General features: G+C 41.0%; 1 protein-coding gene across 4 annotated transcripts in view; it reads left to right on the top strand.

Moving 5' to 3' along the window:
* AHI1 (Abelson helper integration site 1) overlaps positions 1-16,956 on the top strand; it is a 289,456-nt gene that overhangs the window by 78,920 nt on the left and 193,580 nt on the right. For all 4 annotated transcript variants that reach the window (XM_077289311.1, XM_077289310.1, XM_077289309.1 and 1 more), the window contains exons 14-15: positions 8,322-8,428; positions 12,402-12,520. In XM_077289311.1, the coding sequence (XP_077145426.1) occupies positions 8,322-8,428; positions 12,402-12,520 (226 nt within the window). The remainder of the gene's footprint in view (positions 1-8,321; positions 8,429-12,401; positions 12,521-16,956) is intronic.

Here is a 16,956-nt window from a genome sequence, read left to right on the forward strand (position 1 = left end):
TGAGCTGGTCTTTCAAATGCGGCCCGGCGGGCACTTTGGCTTAAGACCTGGAAGGGGGATGCTCAGGCTAGAGCCAAGTTGTGCACCATTCCATGTAGGGGTGATTACCTGTTTGGCACGGTGCTGGATGATATCCTTGCGAAGGCAGAGGATAGGAAGAAGGGACTTCCTAAAGTGTTTAATCCCACCTTTAGGAACGCCTTCAGAAGACGCATGCCTTTCAGAAGATTTCAATCAGACCAGCAATGATATCTCGATTGGGAACCAGCGGAGCAAAATAAAAAAGGTGGATACTATGGAAACCGCTCATCTTCTTCAAGACACAGATGCAACTATAGATAGGCTAAATCTACCAGTGGGGTAGATTGAAATTCTTCTTCAATAGGTGGTCTAAAATAACTTCTAGTAACTGGATATTGGGGGTAGTTTCGTCAGGGTTGAAGTTGGAATTTCTGAAGATTCCCCTGGATCATTTTGTATTAACTTCGCTTGATTCTCGAGCTCAACAACAGGCCCTAGAAGTAGAGATTCAAGAGTTACTTAAAAAGTGGGTTATTGAAGAGGTTCCAAAACACCAGGAGAGGACAGGATTTTATTCTCCGCTATTTTTGATTTCCAAACCCGACAGGTCCTTTAGGACTATCATAAATTTGCGTAAATTAAATAAATTTCTTCAATATCACGCTTTTAAGATGGAATCCATTAAATCAACAACTAAACTTTTGTTTCCCAGGTGCTACATGTCGGTACTGGATCTAAAAGATGCATACTACCATCTGCCAGTTTTCAAAGATCACCAACAGTTCCTCAGGATGGCAGTGTGGGTAAACCATCAGGTTAGGCATTTTCAATTTCTGGCAATGCCCTTCGACCTGTCCATGGCACCTAGGATTTTTACTAAAATTATTTCAGAAGAAATGGCCCATGTCAGGGAGAAGGATACCCTTGTTATACCCTATTTAGATGATTTTTTTGATAGTTGGAAATTCGATTTGCCAATGTAAGGCCCGTGTAAACGCCATAATATCATCCTTACAGGAACTCGGTTGGATGATCAACATAGAAAAATCAAGACTAGAACCTGCCAGGTGTCAGATTTTTCTAGGGATTCTTCTAAGCTCAGAAGATCAATCATCTTTTCTACCAGAGGAAAAAAAGCAGAAGATTATTCGCAAATTCACGTCTGTAAGAAAGGATCCAAATTTAAAATTGAGAGACGCAATGTCCCTGCTAGGGTCACGGACAGCGTGTATACCATCTGCGAGATGGGCTCAAGCTCATACTCGTATGCTACAGTTCGAAATCCTCCAGGCAGGAAAAGAACTTCAGGGTTCTCTAAATGGGAAACTCAGACTGTAACCAGCCACTCTTCACGATCTAAAATGGTGGCTCAGTCTGCTTCATCTGTCAAGAGGGGTTCAGTGGAGCATCACACCATACAGGATAGTTACGACCGATGCCAGTCCATTTGGTTGGGGAGCCCACATGGGGGAGGTTCTGACCCTAGGGCAGTGGTCGGGTCTAGAATCCCAAAGGTCGTCAAATTTAAAAACTCTCAGCAGTCAAACATGCTCTCCTTCACTTGCTACCATACCTGAAGGGTTCGCATGTACGGGTACAGACAGACAATATGACTGTAGTAGCCTTCTTCAACCATCAAGGAGGGACAAGATGGCAATCCCTGATGTCCACTTTCGTTCCCTATCGGCAATTCACATAAAAGGAGGGCTCAATATGGAGGCAGACTATCTCAGTCGCCATTCCCTTCGGCAGGGGGAATGGTCTCTAGACAAACAGATATTCAAACAGGCTCTGGGGGTTACCAGTCATAGATCTCTTTGCTTCGAAAGAAAACAGAAAGGTCAGGGAGTTTGCATCTCTCCAGATAACAGACCAACCGTGCATAATAGATTCCCTTCGGGTCCGTTGGAACTTTCCGCTAGCATATACATTTCCCCCAATGTGCTTGATTCCTCTAGTTCTCAGGAAGATCAAGGAAGAGAGAGCGAGGATAATTCTAATTGCCCCCTTCTGGCCCAGGAGGCCTTGGTTCTCTCTCCTCAGAGCAATGTCAGTGACCGATCCTTGGGTGTTGCCAGTGGTTCCGGAGCGCCTTTCTCAAGGTCCATTTCATCATCCCAATTTGGAGACTCTTCATTTGACGGCGTGGAACTTGAGAGGGAGGTTTTTCCGGGGCTTTGATATCTACCTTGTTAAGAAGCCGGAAAGAGGTCACTACAAGGGTTTATTCTAAGATCTGGAGGAGATTCCTTACCTTCCATCATCAACCCCTAGCAGATAAAGTTCCAATTCCGGCCATTCTGGAATTGCTACAGAAGGGCTGGGAATTGGGTTTGGCAGTTAACGCGCTAAGAGTCCACATTTCAGCCTTAGGGGCCTTATACAACAGTGATGTATGGAATAGATGGGTTGCTAGATTTATTAACCCCTTTCTGACCTTGGACGGGATAGTACGTCCGAGGTCAAATCCCCCTCTTTGATGCAGGGCTCTGGCGGCGACCCCGCATTAAACCCGGGACATGTCAGCTGTTTTGAACAGCTGACATGTGCCCGCAATAGCTAGCAGCGGGTGAAATCGCGATTCACCCGCCGCTATTAACTAGTTAAATGCTGCTGTCAAACGCAGACAGCGGCATTTAACCGGCGCTTCCGGCCGGCCGGAAATGAGCGCATCGCTGACCCCCGTCACATGATTGGGGGTCAGCGATGCTTCTGCAGAGTAACCATAGAGGTCCTTGAGACCTCTATGGTTACTGATCACCGGTAGCTGTGAGCGCCACCCTGTGGTCGGCGCTCATAGCACACCTGCATTTCTGCTGCATAGCAGCGATCTGATGATCGCTGCCATGTAGCAGAGCCGATCGCGTTGTGCCAGCTTCTAGCCTCCTATGGAGGCTATTGAAGCATGGCAAAAGTAAATTGTAAAAAAAAATTGTGAAAAAAAAATACAAAAGTTTAAATCCCCCCATTTCGCCCCATTCAAAATAAATCAATAAAAAAAAAAATCAAACATACACATATTTGGTATCACTGCATTCAGGATCGCCCGATCTATCAATAAAAAAAGCATTAACCTGATCGCTAAACAGCGTAGTGAGAAAAAAATTTGAAACGCCAGAATTACGTTTTTTTGGTCGCCACGATCAAAAGAACGTATCTGCACCGAAATGGTATCATTAAAACGCCAGCTCGGCACGCAAAAAATAAGCCCTCACCCGACCCCAGATCATGAAAAATGGTGACGCTACGGGTATCGGAAAATGGCGCAATTATTTATTTATTTTTTTAAGCAAAGTTTGGAATTTGTTTTCACCACTTAGATAAAAAATAACCTAGTCATGTTAGGTGTCTATGAACTCATAATGACCTGGAGAATCATAATGGCAGGTCAGTTTTAGCATTTAGTGAACCTAGTAAAAAAGGCAATCAAAAAACAAGTGTGGGATTGCACTTTTTTTTGCAATTTCACCACACTTGGAATTTTTTTCCCGTTTTCTAGTACACAACATGCTAAAACCAATGATGTCATTCAAAAGTACAACTCGTCCCGCAAAAAATAAGCCCTCACATGGCCATATTGACAGAAAAATAAAAAAGTTATGGCTCTGGGAAGGTGGGGAGCGAAAAACTAACACGGAAAAACGGAAAATCCCAAGTTCATGAAGGGGTTAAAGCATGTCAGCGTAGTAACCCGGTCCATATTGCAAGACTGCCCCCTTGGGATCTAAATTTAGTGCTCGAGGCGTTAACTGAACCTCCTTTCGAACCATTGGATTCTATTCCAATTAAAAATTTTACCTCAGACAGCTCTACTTTTAGCACTAACATCTGCTAGGAGGGTCAGTGATATCCAAGCGATATCAGTTGATCCTCCCTATCTAAGGGTATGTGCACACGTTGCGGATTTGCTGCGGATCCGCAGCGTTTTTTTGAAGTGCGGAAACGCTGCAGATCCGCAATTGATTTACAGTACAATGTAAATCAATGAGAAAAAAAAAATGCTGTGCACACTTTGCGGAAAATCGGCTGCGGAAACGCTGCGGTTTAAAAGAAGTAGCATGTCACTTCTTTTTTGTGAATCCACAGCGTTTTTGTACCCACTCCATTATAGAAAACCACAGGGGTAAAAACCGCAGCAAATCCGCAAGAAAACCACAGCAAAAACGCACAAAAAACCGCTGCGGAACCGCACAAAAAAACGCAGGTGTGTTTTCTGCCAGGAGAGACAGAATCCGCACCAGAAATTCCTAAGCCTAATCCGCAACGTGTGCACATAGCCTAATAATCCTCCAGGATAAAAAAATTTAAAAACCAGATCCTGCATACTTGCCAAAGGTAGCATCTAGGTTTCATAGAAGCCAGGAGATATACCTACCATCCTTTTATGAAAATCCAGCTTCAGAACAGGAGAAATAATATCATACTCTAGATGTTAAAAGGGCAGTATTAAAGTATTTAAGTAGGACACAAAGCTGGAGACAGAGTAGGGCTTTGTTTGTTTCTTTCCAGAATCGAAAGAAAGATTCAAGTGTCACGAAGAGTTCTATCGCTAGATGGATTAGGGATGCGATATGTCTTGCTTATTCCGCCAAAGGGGAGACACCACCAGAGGGCATCAAAGCGCACTCCACTCGGGCTATGGCATCATCCTGGGCGGAGAAGGCAGATGTCCCCATTAATATGATATGTAAGGCGGCAACTTGGTCATCACCTTCCACCTTTTATAAGCACTATCGCCTTGATCTGTCTGCTAATTCCAGCTTACACTTTGGTCGTTCAGTACTTAGTGCTGTGGTCCCTCCCAGTTAAATAGTCTTTGAAGTCTCTCGTGGGGTGCTGTTGTGGCGATTGGAAAACCGTTTTTTACTTACCGGTAATAGGATTTTACAGAGTCCACGACAGCACCCGTACATTCCCCCCTGTATCTAATTACTTATTCTTGCACTCTTTGGAAGGTGTGCCTTTAGAGATCACTCTATAGAGGTGATGGTATTTACTATTGTTTAAGATATTATTATCATGTACTGATTCATTGGCGGTATCCCTTGATGCTCTGGAACACAAACTGGAGGGCGAGGGGGACCGCCCCTTTTTAACCTGTAGGTTCCTGTCCGGATGGTGGGCACATCCCCTCTCTCGTGGGGTGCTGTCGTGGACTCTGTAAAATCCTATTACCAGTAAGTAAAAACAGGTTTCTGTGCAATGGAAGAGGAGGGTTAGTATAATGATGGCTAGCAGGCTGGTAGAAGCAGTGGCCATGACTGGGCTACAGGGCACTGTAATATGGGATGCAATTATAACTTTTTGTAAATTAGGAGCAAAATTCTTACATTAAATACAGTGTCATAAAGATTATCAAAAAATTGCTCAAGTACAGATCTTCCTAAAAAAAAGATTTATTGGATATGCATTAAAACCTGCACCCTAAGACATAATATAAACATACAGAAAAACACAATAAAAAACCCTAAAAAGAGTATGAATAATAAATCCCTATCTGAAACCAGGCAAAAAAGCACTAATATTACCCTATAGTAAAATCCTGTACTTCGTAGTAGCTGGCCCCGGAGGTTGGTACCCTAAATTATAGATGACAATGGTGCCTCCGCTCAACGACTGCTCACCAAAAATAACCCTAAATGATCCTATTTATCAGATAGTGACACCAGTAATGTTCAGAAATAAACCTTGACAGCTGATTGGTAAAGGGATAGTAACTTGATAAAGGGCAAATAAAGCCACTATAACGACAAGGTAAACAACCAGTTCCTCATACTGGGGATGCAAAAAAACAAGTACTCCTTAATCACAGCCAACTCGTCATGCAGGGCCATTAGGAAATGGAGCCCCCTCTGATACCAGGCAATAAAGGCACTAATAATAATAACACCCTGTAGATAAATCCTGCACTTTGTACTTAGTGGTCTCAGAGGTTAGCACCCTAAATGATAGGTGACAATGTCACCCCTGCTTACTGACAGATCCCCCCCCTAATAATCCCTGTCAGATAGTGACAAAAAGAAGCAATGTTCACCAGATTGTCACTAGATTAGTGAAGGGATAAAAGGGCAAAAAAGCAATAAAAGGCCTTTTATCCCTTCACTATTATTTTTTTTGCCTAGTATAGGAGAGGGCTCTATAATCCAATGGCCTTACACACCCTTGTTAGGGTTTATGATTGTATTTCTTTTTGTTTTGGTTATATTTGGGGTTTTAATGTACCTGGTATATTCAATAAATTGTTTTTCTAAGGGGATTTGATAATTAGAAATAAGGAAGGTTGTGCAGCACAAACAGCTGAGCTATAACATTTTTATATTACACTAGAGGACTGGACTACCATATGTGATCATGTTAACTGTGACCGCCTTGTCCATAATTCCAGATGACATGACCCTGTGACGTGTTTCCTGGAAATTATTTATACCTGCCTATGTATGTATGTATGTATGTATGTATGTATGTAATTCTTTGGTTCATGAAATGGCCTTTTGTGTTGTGTTCAGTGTGAGAGCAAAATGAAATGCTTTATAATTGTTCTCTATTCTCTCACATGGTACTCGTGATGAAGGGAAAAGTACAAATACACGGTAATGCTCTGTTTTGTAGTCCCAGGAAATTTACTCATGGGTATGAAGCTTTAGAAGAATATAATTAAGTGTGCTTTAGACAGGTGCCCATATTTACCATGAGTGAAATAACCCTGGGGTCATATCCAGTAAAACTTCTCCCTGTGTTGATTTTGGCTAACCAGTGAATCTTTTAGTTCAGGATGCTATTTGTGTGCAAAAAGTAACAATAGGAGATAAAATCGGGGAAAAAGTGAATTTGCATATAAGGAGTATAATATAAAATAATTTCTAATTTTTGTATAAATTGCATAACAGTTGACAGCTGTGAACAGAACTTTAAAGGGTTTTTTTGGCTTGAACAAAGTACCCTTTAATTAATAGATCTTGCAATAAAACTAAGTTCCACAATTGCATGTGCTAAAAAATGTTCCTGAGAATCTTACAAATGTGTCCCTGCTATGTACTGTGTAATGGCTGTGTCCGACCATGCATAGTTGATGCTTTGCATATACCACAGCTCCTGGCCAGGGAATATCTATTAGTCACTTAAATAAGTGAGTATACAGACAAAACAGAATGGGTTTCCCTGCCTGTTTTATTACAGGAGTGAGTATTTTCTGCCATGTCACCAGTCCCATGAGCTCATAATAAATCAAGTCCGTTACATATAAGATCAGCGGACATTGGCACCCCTATGTCACTTATTTGATTTTTTTTTTATGAGCTCGGAGGACTGGAGAAAAAGCAGAAACAGTCATTCCTGTGATAAAACAGGCAGAGGCAGGGAGATGTGTTACTTCAGAAAGTAGCAACAGCCTTTATTTGTTTTTTGGAGCCATACAGTAAGAGTTATATTTTTTCATACGATGATGTGTTCAGCAGATGGATCATGGGATATAGTTTTTGTTTTCTCAAGTAAAATGTATTCCTTTCCAATATCTTACCCAGGTCTGTGGAGTCGGTAAGCCAAACCTCCGACTTTGACTCCGACTCCTCAATTTCCATGACGCCGACTTCGACACCACCAAAATGGACTCCGACTCCACAGCCTAGCCAGGGCTGTAGAGTCGTAAGCCAAAGCTCCGACTTCGACGACTCAATTTCCATGACTCCGACTCCATCAAAATGGACCCCGACTCCACGGCTCCGACTCCACAGCCTTGATCTTACACCTTCCTCCACACTGCCCATGAATGCCTTAAAAACTGTTTAGAAACACTCTACCACCTTTGCCTTTTCTTGGTTCAGTATGTAGGGTAGTCATGCAAAAAAACAACTGTTGACTGGTAATGAAAATTATTATGCTTACATGGCACAGTATCCACTTACTGACGTTCAGTAATGTTGTGCCCTGCAGGTGCAGAGTAAAGGTTAGCACCACCTTCTCTTTCACATCACTGGGTACAGAAGTGGTAAAATGTTCAATATAATGGTTCATAGAGATTTAACACCAGAATGATTACATAGCATCAATCAGTAAATGTAATATTATGCACAATATTAAGTGATTGTATTTTCCATATTAATGTAATGTTGTGTTATGGTTTGTTTTATGATGTTAAACCTGTGAAAACCACAAAGCCAATAATGGCATTTAAAAACTGTTACAAACGGCGTGTAATTTGCATTGGAATTTTTGGCATAGCGGCACACTACTGGCCCATGTGACTACTCATAAGTAGTCCAGTATGGTGAAGGTTACATCCTTGTTCTTTCAATTTAATTTAGGGCTTCACATGTTTTCTGGAGACAGCGCAGGACTGATTATCATTTGGAATACAGGTATCAGCAGAAGTTCCCAAGAGAACCCGACTGAGCTTTGGGGTATTTTGAAGGTAAAATCCTTGTTTTGTGCGAGTCTCTTGCAGCTTATTATAGAACTCTAGTTAATAGGATTGTCCCCTAAACTTTCTTCATGAGCGCACTGGTTCCCAGCGTCTAAGCTTCTTGCTCGTGAGAGGACGGGCGAGGTGCAATCCTGATTGATTTATTGATTGACATTACGGACCAGCAGCATTGTCATGCTACTGGCTGAGCTGTTTACTCCTTGATGCTGCAAGCAGAAGCAGCTTTTTCTCTGCAGAATTGGAGGAGCGATTGGTACTGAATCTGGCCAGATCTGGTAAGTTGGTCAGCTTAAGAACAGCTTTAACAAGCTCTTATGGAAATGGCTTGTAAGCACTGCTAAAGTTTGGCCACCGCTGGAGGACTGCTGCAGTGACCAATAACCTACATGACAAGCAGTAAACTATTTAAATAAAAATCCCTCCATTCTTGTGAAAAGAGCGGATTCTTAATGAGACAAATATAAAGTTGCTTTAGAAGCACCTTGCAATCTTACTATACGGAGAATTGCCCTTTTACCAATTGGTGCCCGTGGATTGTCTAGCGACAACGTTCCTTAATTATCATTCTTTTTCTGTATTAGCTATTATAGAGAAGTGTATGTGGGGGACATTTATAGTGTACCTTTTCAAGTTTTTGCGTCACATTGTCCTAGGAATATCAATTGAAACTTGAAAAGAGGCTGCGTGCCCATGATCAGTAATACTAGCGTTCTCGATGCAGCGTATTTTCGCTGTGTCCAAAACGCTGCATTGCACAGTGGATGGGATTAATAGAACTACCATGCCCACTGGGGTTCTTTTTTATCACATGCAGTGTGGGTTTCCAAACCTCAGCGTGTCAATTTCTCTTGTGGGAACGCTCGGTTTTCTGTCCGGAATTTTCCCATAGACTTGCATTAGATGCGTAAATTCCACATTTACAGAAAAAGAACATGCATTGTAATGGACATGAACCCCCCCCCCCCCTCTATTTTTGATAACCAGCCAATGTAAAGCAGACATCTGTAGGCTTATATTATCAGGCTGGGAAGGTCCTAAGTTATAGGGCCCTGACAAGCATAAAAATACAAGACCTCAACCATCCCAGAATTAGATGCTCCTATTCTGCCTCTTTCCATGGCTCTTCCAGATTGCCCTGGTGCAGTGGCAAGCAGGGTAATGGTAGTTGGGGTTTCATGACAGCTTGATTTGTGAAAAATCACCTGGCGTCTAGCCCTGGGACACGGTGATAAACACACACACACACACACACACACACACTCTTTCACCAGTTTAACCCCCTTTCCGACATCGGAAATAATATTACGCTGATGTCGGAATCCCCCTGTTTGGTGCAGGCTCCGACGCTGAGCCCACACCTTTCCAGGCACATGACAGCTGATATATATACAGCTGACATGTGCCCGCAACAGCCGCGGGTGGTATCGCGATACACCCGCAGCTGTTAACTAGTTAAATACCGTTGTCCATCTCTGACAGCGGCATTTAACTCGCACTTCTGGCTAGGCTCCGTAAATCCCACCCATCGGTGACCCCTTCACATGATCAAGGCTCACCAATGGGTTGGCATGACAACCAGAGGTTTCCAGCAGACCTCTATGGTTGTCACTGCCAGATTGCTATGAGTGCCGCCCGGTGGTCGGCACTTATAGCAAGTGAGCATTACTGCTACACATAGGCGATCTGATCATCACCTGTATGTATCAGAGCTGATCAGACAACTGCAGCTTCTAGTCTGCCATAGAGACTATTGAAGCATGCAAAACAGTAAAAAAATTAAAATATTAGAAAAATAAAAAAATGTGTAAAAGTTTAAATGCCCCCCCCCCCTTTCGCCCCATTCAAAATAAAACATATAAAAAATCAAACAAACACATATTTGGTATCACCACGTTCAGAATCGCCCGATCTATCAGTATAAAAAAAAATTGAACCTTATCGTTAAACGGCGTAACAAGAAAAGCAGTCAAAACGCCAGAATTATTTTTTTTGGTCACCACAACATGGCATTAAAATGCAATAAAGGGGGATCAAAAGGTCATATCTGCACCAAAATGGTATAATTAAAAACGTCAGCTCGGCATGCAAAAAATAAGCCCTCACCTAACTCAAGATGATGAAAAAAGGAGACGCTATGGGTATCGGAAAATGGCATAATTTTATTTTTTTTTTAACAAAGTTTTACATTTTTTTTCACGACTTAAAAAAAACCTAGGTGTGTTTGGTGTCTTTGAACTCGTAATGACCTGGAGAATTATAATGTCAGGTCAGTTTTAGCATTTAGTGAACATTGTAAAACAAAAAAACGACTGTGGGATTGCACTTTTTTTTGCAATTTAACCGCACTTGGACTATTTTCCTGTTTTCTGGTACACGATATGTTAAAATCAATGGTGTAGCTCAAAAGTATAATTCGTCCCACAAAAAACAAGCACACACATGGCTATTTTGTCAAAAAAGTGAAAAAGTTATGGCACTGGGAAGAAGGGGGGAGCAAAACATGAAAATGCAAAAACAAAAATACCTCTGGTCGTTAAGGGGTTAAAAAAATTTCCTTGGCAGGTCTGCAGTAATCCACCGAATCCAATGTAGTCCAGCAATGTATACCTGAAAAGCATAAAAAGACAGAATAAACACAAGAGACAGTCTCCCGTTCACCAATTTATTAGCAGAAATGTTCCCACGAAGCTTCCACATTCCCTACCTCTTGCTCCAGTGACTGTGACTAGCAGTAAAGTGACCGCTATTCACAGGCGCCGGGTACTGACTACAACTCTTATCAGAGCCGCCGTGTCTCACTGCGCTCAGCAGGACCTGGCAAAGATGATGATTGGTGAATTTACTACTTGGCGTCTGTGAATAGCAGGAACCTTCGTGCTATTTACAGTGGCCGGAGCAAGATTCAGGGAACATGGAAGCTTCATGGGAATATTTCTTCTAATAAATTGGTGAACGGGACATTGTCTCTTGTGTTTATTTCTGTGTCTTTATGCTTTCCAGATATATTTGACTACATCGAATTTGGTAGATTAATGGATGGGATTTCTTTTCAATAAATTGGCAAACCAGGGATAGTGGGGGAGTCTTTATTCAAATAAAGTATTTTTTTTTTCTTTTTTTATTACCGGGTTAATAATGGGATGTCTGATAGGCACCTCTCCATTGCTAACCCCTGGGGTTGATGGCAGATGTGATTTTTGACATATCACAGCTGTCATCAACCCCAACTACCATTACCCCGATTGCCACCGCACCAGAGCAATCGGGAAGAGCTGGGCAAAAGTGTCAGAAATGGCACATCTAATATGATGGGCCAATTCTGGGATGGCTGCGGGCTGATATTTTTAGGCTGGATAGGACCCAGCAAGCAGGGACCTTCCCAGCCTGATGATATAAGTCCACAACTGTCTTCTTTACCTTTGCTGGTTATCAAAAATGGGGAAGCCCCATGTTATTTATTTATAAATTATGTTCACAAATGTACAGTAAAGTACAAATGCACTGCACTAATTATATGAATATCATGGATAGTGAGCTATCTACCCCATATCTATCTATATCTTTTCACATCTATCATAACAAAGAGAGACAAAAACGAAGCAAAAAATTCATGTGGCAAAAATGTAAGTGAGTTGAGGTGCGGGATTCATGCGAAATTTAGCTGCGTGAACAAACACTGAGCATGGGAACATACTTTCATAATTTGTTAGTCACGTTAGCCCATATGCCCTATTAAACTGTCCTACTTCTGTGAAACCTAATGGAGAGCCAACCCATATGAGCATTGCCACAGTTCCCCAGGAAGAGTCGGCTGAGATGTGAGGGATTTATTAAACCTTACATATGAAACATCAGTGTTAATAAATCCCGCTCTTAATTTCAACTGAACAGTTGAGAATTACAGAATGAATTTGCTGGCTTTATTACCTAGTGTTTCTATTACAATGTTGTTTCTCTTTAGGAAATAAAAGAAACTGATATGAAAGGCATAGCTGTAAATCACCTGGAAGTTCATCCCAATGGAAGGCGTCTGTTAATTCATACTAAGGACAGCACAGTCCGAATCATGGATCTAAGAATGTAAGCTGGTTTCTCCATTGCCATTGTGTGGTTTCTTTCATTTTTTTCTTTTTCTTTTTTTTTTCTTAAATTGTCTGTTAAGGCATTTTTCTCTTCATTGCTGTCCTTTGTTCAAAGCATTGAAAAGGAAATAAATCAACAGTTAGTTGGTAAGATAACAAGTCAAGTTTTAATTTAATTTTTATTTTTAATTTATTACATTTTTTTGGCAGCCAGCTAAAAATCATGTCCGACGTTTTACTTTGTGGTGATCTGGGTTCTTTGTCCCTGACTAAGATTTTCTGCTAAGTCCTATAAATGTATTTTGAGGAGAATAAGGGTCCACTAAGTACTTCTTCTCTTAAATTATATTGATCAGTTGGGGTCGCTACATCAGCACTCCAACTGATCAAAACTCCTCAACTATTTTACCAAGTTGTATTGTGTTATATTCTACCACGGTATCCTTGTTCAATACTCATTAGAATAAAGGGATCAGTCAGAGGTTTTTGGCAATGATTTTATTAATATGTTTAACCCCTTTACGATAGTGGGAACACTTGTGGGAAGTTTTCACTGTTTAAGCACATCAGGGGCTCTACAAGCGCTACTTGGCCTTCTCTTCCAGCCAATTTTGCGCTCCAAAAGTCGAATGATGCTCCTTCTCTTCTGAACCCTGCCTTGCGCCCAAACATTAGTTTTGCACCACATATGTAGTATCTGCTACTGAGGAGAAAATGCACAACAAATTGTACAGAGCATTTTCTCATGTTACCCTTGTGAAAAAAATAAGTTTGGGGTGAAAACAACATTTTTGTGGAAAACCGGTTTTGTTTTGTTTTTTTTTTACATCTCAACGTTCTAAAATTCTGTGAAGTACCTGGGGGTTCAAGATGCTCACCACACATCTATATAAATTCATTGAGGGGTCTATTTTTCAAAATTGGGTCACTTGCACCTGCCGTGCGCCCAAACAGTAGTTTCCCACCGCACATGAGGTATCGACATATCCAGGAGCAATTTCACAACAAATTGTATGGCCCATTTTGTCCTGTTGCCCTTGTGAATTTGGGGCTAAACAAACATTTTTGTGTGGAAAAAATAAAATGCTATTTTTTTTCCTTTTAACTCCTGTGACGCACCTGAACGGTTAATAAACTTATTGAATGTGTTTTTGAGCACTTTTGGGGGGTGCAGTTCGTAAAATAGTGTCACTTTTGGGTATTTTCTGTCTCATAGGCCCCTCAAAGTCACTTCAAATCTGATGTGGTCCCTAAAGAATTAGTTTTGTAAATTTTGTTGGAAAAATGAGAAATTGCTGATAAACTTTTAACCCTTCTAACTTCGTAACAAAAGCATTTGTTTAACAAATGATGCAGTTATATAATAGACTTGTGATTAAATGTTATTTATTAACTATTGTGTGACACATAACTATCTGGTTTAAGGGCATAACAATTAAAAGTTTCAAAATTTTCACAAACTCAAAATTTTATTGACCTAAATTTACCAATAACATGAAGTACAATATGTCAGAAAAACATATCTCAGATTCACTGTTGTTACCTTAAGGAAGGACACTGGCCAGAATTAGGAAAAATTGGCCTGGTCAGGAAGCCGAAACAGCCTTCGAGGCGAAGAGGTTACTAAATTATACAATATAAAGTTATGAAACTGAATATTACACTTTCAATTGTAATTTCTTGACATCTTATAGTGCTATGCCTCTTATAAACAGTGTGCTCGTCATTGATCAGATGATCTCTGAAGTGTTCTATATGTCCATGTCTGAACACTCGTGGTAACCGTGCATATATTCAGAGCATGCACACTTAATATCAAGTGCTTAGTCATGGATGGACATACAGGTCACATGATACTACTAGTGATGAGCGAGTATACTTGTTGCTCGGGTGGTCTCCGAGTATTTGTAACTGCTCGGAGATTTAGTTTTCGTTGCCTCAGCTGCATGATTTACAGCTGATAGACAGCTTAAATACATGTGGGGATTCCCTAGCAACCAGGCAACCCTCACATGTACTCATCCTGGCTAGCAGCCGTAAATAATGTAGCTGTGTTAACAAAAACTAAATCTCCGAGCAGTTACAAGTACTCGGAGACCACCCGAGTGTGCTCAGAAAAACCCGAGCAATGAGTACACTCACTCATCACTAGATACTACTTAATATATATATATTTTTTAATTCGTTTATTAATTCAGAATAAAACAAACATTACATAGATTTGTATTTGTCATTGTCAATTACACCATAGTAAACAAATAATTGCAGAGATATATCCTATCCACAATTTACAGAGGTATTACACTGTGTATGTTAAATCACTTGTACCTTATAAAATACCTATTATATAACTTTAACTACTTAACCTTCTATAGTAAGTCGCTGAAAGGAAAATCATACGTAAATCCTGCTCTGCGAACGGTGCCCCCAAAAACCACCCATCTATCTCCCCACACCTGCATCCAGCCCGTGTAGATTACAGAGTGTGGTGAGAGGAATTCCACCTACCCCAGATCTTTTCAAATTTACCTGGACATCCTCTATTTTGGTATAGTGTTTTTTCATATGGGATAATCGAATTCACCAAATCTATCCAAGCCCTGAGAGTCGGGGGGAACCACCCATCCATCTTAACGCCAGTACCTTCCGTGCCATGAAAAGTGTCTCTCGAAGGAAGATCCCAGTATAATGATCCCAAGTTTCCGCATCCCACACCCCGAATAAACAGGTCAGCGGCTCAGGTGGGACAGGAATCGACAATAAAGACGTTAGTAATGTCGTCACCTCTTTCCAGAAATGTAGAACTATCGGGCACCTCCAAATCATATGAATAAAGTCTGCATCACGTGTATGACACCGTAAGCAATCTGACGAGAGGAGGCGACCCATTTTGAAGAGTCGTGTCGGATTCAAATAAGTTTGGTATATAATATATAACTGGGTCATCGTATTATTCACTGAAGGAGAAACTTTAGTAGGAGACTCCAGAATCTCTTCCCATTCCTCTCCCAGTACATCGGGAAGAAGTCTCTCCCACTTCCCTTTGATAGAACTAATAGTGGACCCATCTCCCACAGATAGTAAATATGTATATAGAGAAGAAATGAGTCCCTGAGGGCCCTGTGATTTGAGGATGCCTATTAGAGGTAAAGATGAAATCGCTCGACCTGTATCTACATTTCGCATGTGAGACTGAAAAGCTGACCTTAGCTGTAAATACCGGAAAAATTGAGATCTCGGGATGTTATGAGTGTTTTGTAGTTGTTCAAAGGATACAAAAAACCCCTGGACATGTACGTCACCTACTGAGAGAACACCATGTGAGATCCAGAAATCAGTAGACGGGTGGTTCAGTAGCTCTGAAAAACAACTGTTATTCCACAGTGGCATTTCAGCTATTATATCTATAAATTTAATAACTCTTTTTATTTGTCTCCATATTAATCTCGCTAGTCGGAGTAGAGGCAGTAGACGGGGAGTATTAACTTTCTCTATCTCCAAGAACCCTAGTGGGCAATCAATCTGGGCAGAGTGAAGTAAATGACTCTCAGAGCTGGGCAAAGAATTATTGGGTATCCATTTATTTATCGCCTTAGCTTGTCCAGCTAGGTAATATAAATAAAAATTTGGTAGGGCCACCCCACCCCCTTTTTTCGGTCTCTGCAGAGTAGATAATTTAAGTTTAGGCCTAGTTTTCCCCCATATAAAGGATGTAATTAAGGAGTTTAATTTTGCAAAAAAAGATTTGGGTATTGGCACAGCACTATGTTGAAAACAATAATTAAGCTTGGGAAGCAATATCATTTTGATTAAATTGATGCGGCCTGCAACAGAGAGAGGGAGTTTGCTCCAAGTTATGAATTTAAACTTGACCATATCCAGTAACGGGTAAATGTTAAGTTGAAGGTCTAGTCGACTATATTGAGACATATAGATACCTAAATATTTAAAATTAGAAACGATAGGTAGAGGGGAGAGAGCCTCAAGACCAGGCATCGGATTATGAGATGGAGGCATCAGGGCAGATTTATCCCAGTTTATGTAAAGACCAGAGAATTTACTAAATTTATCTATGGTCGCTATTACTTGTGGCAATGTTTCCTTTATTTTATCCATAAATATTATCATATCATCGGCATAATACTACTTAATATTTGGAACAGAAACCTTTGTTTGCAATTACATGTTTACAGTGTAGATCTTGACCAATTTTACACACACTGCAGCAGGGATTTGGCCCACTCCTCCATACAGTTCTTCTCTAGATCTTTCAGGTTTCAGGGCTGTTGCTGGGCATCATAGAGTTTCAGCTCCCTCCAAAAATGTTATATTGGGTTCAAGTCTAGAGACTGGCTAGGCCACTCCAGGACCTTGAAATGGTTCTTACGGAGCCACTCCTTAGTTACCCTGGCTGTTTATTTTGGATCATTGTCA

The sequence above is a fragment of the Ranitomeya variabilis genome, chromosome 2 (genome assembly GCF_051348905.1).
Source record: "Ranitomeya variabilis isolate aRanVar5 chromosome 2, aRanVar5.hap1, whole genome shotgun sequence".
Taxonomy (NCBI): domain Eukaryota; kingdom Metazoa; phylum Chordata; class Amphibia; order Anura; family Dendrobatidae; genus Ranitomeya; species Ranitomeya variabilis.